Source organism: Pseudoliparis swirei, chromosome 23, assembly GCF_029220125.1.
Source record: "Pseudoliparis swirei isolate HS2019 ecotype Mariana Trench chromosome 23, NWPU_hadal_v1, whole genome shotgun sequence".
NCBI lineage: Eukaryota > Metazoa > Chordata > Actinopteri > Perciformes > Liparidae > Pseudoliparis > Pseudoliparis swirei.
Window position 1 is genome coordinate 6,744,175 of NC_079410.1, and position 7,216 is coordinate 6,751,390.

Genomic DNA, 7,216 nt, shown 5'->3' on the forward strand with positions numbered 1-7,216 from the left:
AGAGACTTGGACTAAAGGTTTTATACGTTACCATGACTTCCCTGAAAGATTTGAGACTTGATTTGAAATCAAGTGTCTCAGCTTTCATGAGAGCAGAGAGATGTGTTAAATTACAGTAGTTTATCAGATGATTTTTAATTGGAGATCAAGACTAATTATAATAGGTTTGTCCTCTAAATGTTATTGGAAAATAGTTGTTGGTTATTATTGCATGTCTATAAGTACACATATGTTTCTGTTACCCCGAGTAATATTAGTTTTTATCCATAGGAACAAAATAAAATTATTCGCTTTAAAGTAGGGGTCATCCACATTTTTTAGATTTAGTGCTATTTATAGATGTTCTTGTTAATCCGTGTGTCAATTATTCAATTATGACAGCACATCAAAATAGAAATATCGAACAGATCTAAGATGTTTATTCAATCCAAAAATGGCATCGTGCAAAAAATATTAAAGAAAATCAATCTTCCACAAGCAGGGCATTGTTATTATATCTGAGAGCACGATACAAGAAGGCCTCATCCTTTCCCACCAATCTTGTTCGAAGGCAATAAACTTTTTTTTAAAATGACGGGTGCAACGTGTAGCCAATCACGGGCAGAGCAGGGCGTGTCTTTGAGGAATGGTTGAGGTTGTCTCTCTGCTTTTAAGGAATGTCTTCACTGTGTTGTTTTTCATATTGCATTGCAATAGCCTGTTTAAAGAGATCATAAAACAATCGACTACTCACTGCTGGCATCGTATGCTGAGAGATAAAGGAGTGATGCAACTCCTTAGATATTGTTTTGACGTTAAGCAGAACAGATGGCATGCAGCAGAAAATAATTAAAACCATAAGAGACTTGACTTGAAATCAAAACACAGACTCTGTTATTTGGTGATATTCAAAATAGTCAAATAATGCTTTTTTTCCAAGCTTTTTCACTCAATGTTTGTTTATTTCTATAATGGCAGCGAAGGCATTTGCACCTTCAAAATAAAAGCATAAAAAGTGACTGTAGAATCCAACCACACCCATCTCAAACAAGCCCTGCTTATGTTTACTCTTGGTTGTGTCTTTTGATATCCAGTGTGTACTGTGGTGTTCTAGGCCTTATCATATCTGTCTAATATAATAACAGTAACACATGTATAGGACACATTTAGAAAACCAATACCAAGGTCACTCCATGTTAAAACAGCTCATTCTCTTATAACTAATTAGTTCCCCTTAGTTTATGATTTGAAAAGCAAGTCACCCACACCTTGAGTTTTTAAACAAAACAATAACACCTCCGTTTTGGGTAGTTGGATATAATTCAACTATTAGTTAAGCAAGTTTGTAGAAAATATCACTTTTGGGAAATAACCATCTGAATACATTGGTCTCTCAAGCCCTAAAAGTCTAACAAACAAACAAAAAATAATTTGCTAAATCCTTCCACCCAATTAATTAACTGCACAACCTGAAAATGTATAGAACATTTTTAACCACACAACAGCACAAGTGAAGCAGGCAGGCACTCCCACACACACACTGGCAGGTGTATACAAGTACATGGAAGAATATAGCCGACAAATAAAAGCCCTAAACACGCGCAGCAGTTTCTTTTCCAAGCGGGAGTTACCGATTCAACGTAGTTGTGCAGATAGGCGAACACTAATACCTCAAGTCTCAGTTTAACATTTTAGAGAAGTTATTACATTGTTCCATGATTGGTAAACTAGTCATACACATTATGGAGGCGCAATACAGTAGGTAGGTACATTTGCGGAAACAAAATCACGGGATCAATGTCGGTCACTCCTTCTTAGTTTCTTCCTGCTCCGGTTTCACCTCCTCTTCGGCAGCTTCTTCCTCCTTTTCATCCCCATCGTCTGTCTTGGAGTTGGGGACCCAGAGGCCCGATTCTATGCACTGCTTCATGTGAACCTTCGCATCCTAAATCATGCAAACAATCACATGGAGTAAGTACCGAGTTAAAGTAGGTACTTCACTGAAATATGAGTCCTCGCAGACATTTATCAGAGGAAGCGATAAAGCAAGGGAACATACCGTTGGGTCCATTTTGCTAATAACCTCTTGTAACATTTGGATGTTTTTATCATCAAAGCATTTCTGCATCTCCTGCAATTAGGAACACATGTTATGCACTTTGAACGAACAAGATAACATGAAAGCAGAGTGCGGCGGCTTCCTGAAACCTGAAGAACTTACAGCTGGCAGGGACTCGTACACATCAACAGGGTCGAGCCCTCCCGGTCCCAGGCGCTTTTGCCGCTCCTCTTCCTCGTATTCCTTCATGGCCTTTTCGATGCGGATCTTCGCCCTGCCCCGAACCCGCTCCTTAAAAGAATCCAGCTCGTCGTTGAAAGCATCCTGGTACTGCTTATCTGCGGTCTGTGAGTGTTGGTTCGAGTAAAAAAAAAAAAAATTGCATTTCATTGAATATTTAAATTGATCCTGATTGTGATGTTGCATCCTCAAAAGCTAGAGGCATGAAAGCAAACGAGTGAGAGGGAACATGTTTAGAGATAACCATAAATAACCAGTCTTCTAGTCCTTTTCGACTACAGGAAACCCTCCTCAGGCACTCGTGATTTAAAATTCAGTTCAGGGAACATTTTACTTACGAAAAAGACTTTTTGTCGGGGCGGTAGTACTTTCTGAAAGCACAGGAGCTTTCGGGGAGGAGTTTAAAGTATGGCGACATGACGGAATGTGGAAAACCGTAGTTCCTAGTTTAGCTTCAGGGTTTAAGTTATCATCAGTTTCGGGAGCTTTTGGTCACAAAGAGCGAGTAAGTAATTAATTAATTAGATGGTGTAGCATTCAAACAAAAATACCTCACCTTAATCTTTGCAAAGAATTGTCGAAAGCAGCCGCGGGGGTCCACCTTGAGGCTTTTTGCCAACTCCAGAATGAACTGCATGACGATGGTCTGATGAGCCACTTGCTCCATCAATGAGTGTTTCTACAAGAAGGAAGAAGAAGAATAAAGAAAGTGAATACCTCTTAGTTACGGCCCATAAAACATTGATCAAAATGAAAAAGGACACATTCTTCGTTGCGGTCTTTACCTCCTCCACTTCCAGGTCGATGCACATGATGACCAGGTAGTTGGCGGTCTCTTCACAAACGAGACTCGAGTTGTCAGAGAGGTACGTCTGGCTGTCGTCCCAACGTCGCATCATGCCTGTCGTGAAGACAGCAATGAAGGACTATCTCGACTTGCTTATAATACCGATGCCCTGGAACATGAATGGATGGATGTCAGTGATCCTTACCAAAATGTTTGATCTGCTTCTCATTTTTCTCAACAAAGGTTTTGTGCTTTTTCTCCTTCTGTTCTTCGGTCTCTTCATCAGATTCAGGTTTCACGTTGACAACGCTCTATGGAGGATGAGAAGTGGCAGAGAGTCGTCACGACACACTGGATGTGAGGGGTGTGAAGATTAACTGATGCTGAGGAGGTGAGTCAGGGATGTGGACACGACGAAGCCACGGGCACGACAGCGACGAACGACCGGAGCTCACATCATGTTTTTAAGAGTCAAAGCTAAATAAATGTTGTCGTGATCCTGTGTGTCAGGATCAACTTGAGGTGCTTTCCCAGAGCCCATTCATTTTTCATTGAAAGAAAATTGGAGAGCAGATGAGTTACCGGGAGGCAAAGTATAATAGGAGTAAAGTAAATAACTTGTTTTGTCTTAACCTACGCTAGCTTTTAAACATTTCCCCATATTTTGTCTCGTAAAAAAAGGTAAAAAATGAGCACTATAGGCAGACTGCCTGATAACTATTAAAAAAATGATATAAGTATCCTTTTTATAGGAAGCTAATGTCTTTAAGTGTCTGTAATGTTGCAGACGGACCATGTTCATGGTAAAGAAGAAATAACTTGTTGAATTCAACATTATGGGCCAACTATGTGTTTTTAGACAGAAATGTACCGACCCTGGCGATACAAGTATATTAAATAAAAAATGAAATCCGTTGTCCTGAAACACTGATTTTCCTATTACTATTATATTATTACAATATTCTAAGCCTTATCGTTTGTTGAATATGGGCTAGTAATAACATAAGTGAAAAATATCCACATATGACACCAAATAATAGTGTACGGCCTCACCTTGCTGAAACCCTCCTTGCTCAGCGTGTCGACGTTCCACGGCATCTTCTTCTCGTCCTGGTTATGTTCCCCCGACTTCTTCTCCCAATCCCGCTCCTCTTTTTTCAGTTTCTTCTCCTCGGCCTGGGTTTTGTTCAGCTCCGCTTTGGCGTCATCCGTTGACGAAATGGTCAGCTCTTGTATTTTCTTCTGTGCATCCGTCAGCTTGCGCCGACAATCGCCAAGGGACTTGTTTATGTCTTCACCTTTTTTCTCGAAATCCTCCATTCGCTCCACGCGTGCCTGAAGTACAAATATTAATACAGTCACAACAGCAGGTTTAATGACCTTTAAGGCGGAAGAGGGCGGAGGAGGATGTCCACCATCAATCAAAGACTATGGGTGCACCTCTAATTTCTGAGATCTCTAATTTATTTTATTTATGTATATTTAATTAGTGGATAAGTAGTTAACAAACATTGAAGCGCTTCCATAATGATAAATAAATCTAACCAATCTTAGTAACCCCAACAAGGACAAACACATAACGGTGTCATGGGCATATAACTAAACCAAACAATTTGGGATCATAATCTCCAGAACCTAGGAAATCGACAATAAACTGAAAGCTTGCATCAGGAAACATGCACAGGCTCACGGCTACAGTGCAATGTGCACCAGTTAAATCAGAGATACGTGTATTTAAAGACCTGGTGTCTCCATCTGAAGAGGCTGGGTGTGTCGATGTTGGGGTGGATGTCATCTTCATCGTCTGACACCTCGATGTGGTCCCACACGCTGTAGTCTATTCTCGACATGATGCCAGCGAGAACCTCACAGCGTTAGCTTCGGATATGACTCGGCTAACGTTGGTGGGCTAAACCAAGATAACCCGGATCTAGAATTTTAAAAACTTCAAAAAACTCTGCACTTTTCAGATGTGTGTATTATGTTCAATGCAGCGGCCGGTTGGGTTGAGCCAAGGTAAACTTAGACGGACCAACCTAGAGCTGGGCTAGCGAGAAACGGCGAGAGATTTCTAGAAAGAATTGCTGCTGCAAATTTCCGTTGACGTCAGCGCGTCATTACGTCATCGACGTACGACGCCGGAAGACGAGAAGCGCTCTTCTTCTTCTTTTTGTTTTTAGGCGGCTGGCATCCAAACTGGTGCATTACCGCCACCTACTGCCTTTCTTTGCGAACTACAAAAGAAAAGAAAAGAAAATAAATTTAAATTAAATTAAAATAAACTAAACTAAGAAGGGAGCCCTGTCAACTTCAGTGCCCTAAATTCTTCTATTCAACCCTGTCTCCTTCAGATACTGCAGCACCCTTCCTGCCCCCAAGGATAATGCATCCCTCAATTGCACCCCTCCTACTGCCAGCCTCCTCTTCAACCTGCCTCGCTCGTTTCCAAATTTCTGGCAATGCCACATGATATGATCCACCGTTTCTGCTGTCTTGCAGTACTCGCACAGTCCAGTTGGGTGTTTTTTAATTAACCCATATTTCCTTAATTTTCTTGAAGTTACTTTGGAAATGTGGTTGTTGAAAATAATTCTTTAACGACAGCACATTAACTGTCCGTAGGCTTCTTTCTTGACTAATGCAGCAATCACACAGAGAGAACTACACTGTTGAAGATGTGTACCCTACTGTTGCATCTAATGGAAACAAATTCACTAGACACATAGCTCAATGCAAATCAAAATGAGAGAAACAATATTTCCTGCACAGCATGAGTTGTTGCATTTCCTGTCGAGATAAGCTACGTTTGCTGTCTGCAAAAGCTAAAATGGCTTTATTTGATCTTTAAAGACAAAATGATCTTCTCGTGTTCAGCAAACCATGAGCTGCAGTCTTTGGGCTTAACCAGCTAAATAGTCTAAATCTCCTGTGTGTGTTTGCCATGAGGGTGCAGGGCCTCTAACATGTCACATCTGCTGTATGAATGAGTAGCTTATCGCTGACATGCAACAACATGTGGCTCATGCGAAATAACAGGGTGTGGGCACAATAACATGAAAAGTCACAGGAAACAATTCACTTTAATAAATACAACATTTGCCATGGTACACAATGTCCAATGAATGTTGTGCCAAAGATGTGAGGCATTTAAATATGTATTTAATAACATATACGCCTGTGTGTGTGACAACTCCAGGACCACTATGCCTTTCTGCAATGACATGTCTGCTATACAAGAAAAGTAAGGCCTATTCAAGTCCACGACACTGTTGCAGTCAATAAAACATTGATACAATGCTCATTTTCTCCAGTATTCCCATCACAATCTTTGGGCTGAATGTAGCTATGTGTTACTTTTGTTCTCCGTGGGTTTTGAGTCCTTGAACCCGGAGCAGCAGATGGAGTTTCCAGTCAGAGAGTCGCAGCACCGCCGCATCTCCCTGATCACGTGCTCACACATGCTCTCCTGGTATTTGTTAGCTGCAGGACGAGGACCACAGAGGGGGGCGGGGTTAGCGATACGGTCAAACGTGGGGTTTGATTCTGCACGCAACACGTCTTTTGTGTACCTTGTAAACACTGTTGAATCGCACATGCTTGCTTTTGACACGGATCTTTCCGTGGCATACCTGGAAGGCAACAGAGAAGGACAACATTCAGCAGTTTGTGGATACACATGAAGCATTACGTCACTACGGACTGAGTCCCACCTGTGTGAATCAGAATAGTTGGTGAGGCCTTTGGTTAAAGGTCGTTTTCTGCTGGTGTTGACCGCTAAGCGGAAGCTACTTCATCCTGCGACTGCGAGGCAATGTTTTGATCACGTGACGTGCCGAGAGCCAATGAATTCATCTCTTAAAACGTGCAGCAGCGACACCTGATGGCGCGAGGTGAGTACACCACAGACGGACAAACGACGACATTGAATAAAGGTCACATTATAAAAAAACAGTACATTTTGAATATAACTTGTCTTGTTATTGGTAGTTTTGAATCCAACCCCTTAATAAAAAAACATTGTGAGAAACTGCACCAAAAATAATAATACAAATAAATTTGATTTGTTCGGCATGCTTTAAAATACAAAGTCTAAAGGTGTTTCACATGCTATAGGATTGTCACACACTTTTATTTGTATGTAACTTTTGTAG

The 7,216-nt window shown here is 41.1% G+C and overlaps 2 protein-coding genes across 2 annotated transcripts; both read right to left on the bottom strand.

The window, feature by feature from the left end:
- Nucleotides 1-404: 404 nt before the first annotated feature.
- On the bottom strand, nt 405-5,165 carry cdc37 (cell division cycle 37 homolog (S. cerevisiae)). Its single transcript, XM_056406824.1, has 8 exons — nt 4,808-5,165; nt 4,119-4,400; nt 3,271-3,376; nt 3,064-3,179; nt 2,835-2,957; nt 2,201-2,383; nt 2,039-2,110; nt 405-1,924 (listed from the first exon to the last, which is right to left on the bottom strand). Exons 1-8 carry the CDS (start codon nt 4,913-4,915, stop codon nt 1,784-1,786), a joined length of 1,131 nt encoding a protein of 376 aa, XP_056262799.1. The 5' UTR covers nt 4,916-5,165; the 3' UTR covers nt 405-1,783.
- Nucleotides 5,166-6,126: 961 nt separating this feature from the next.
- cmc4 (C-x(9)-C motif containing 4 homolog (S. cerevisiae)) lies at nt 6,127-6,949 on the bottom strand. Its single transcript, XM_056406691.1, has 3 exons — nt 6,776-6,949; nt 6,635-6,694; nt 6,127-6,545 (listed from the first exon to the last, which is right to left on the bottom strand). The coding sequence occupies exons 2-3, from the start codon at nt 6,690-6,692 to the stop codon at nt 6,409-6,411; spliced, it is 195 nt and encodes a 64-aa protein (XP_056262666.1). The 5' UTR covers nt 6,693-6,694; nt 6,776-6,949; the 3' UTR covers nt 6,127-6,408.
- Between the last annotated feature and the right edge of the window lie 267 nt (nt 6,950-7,216).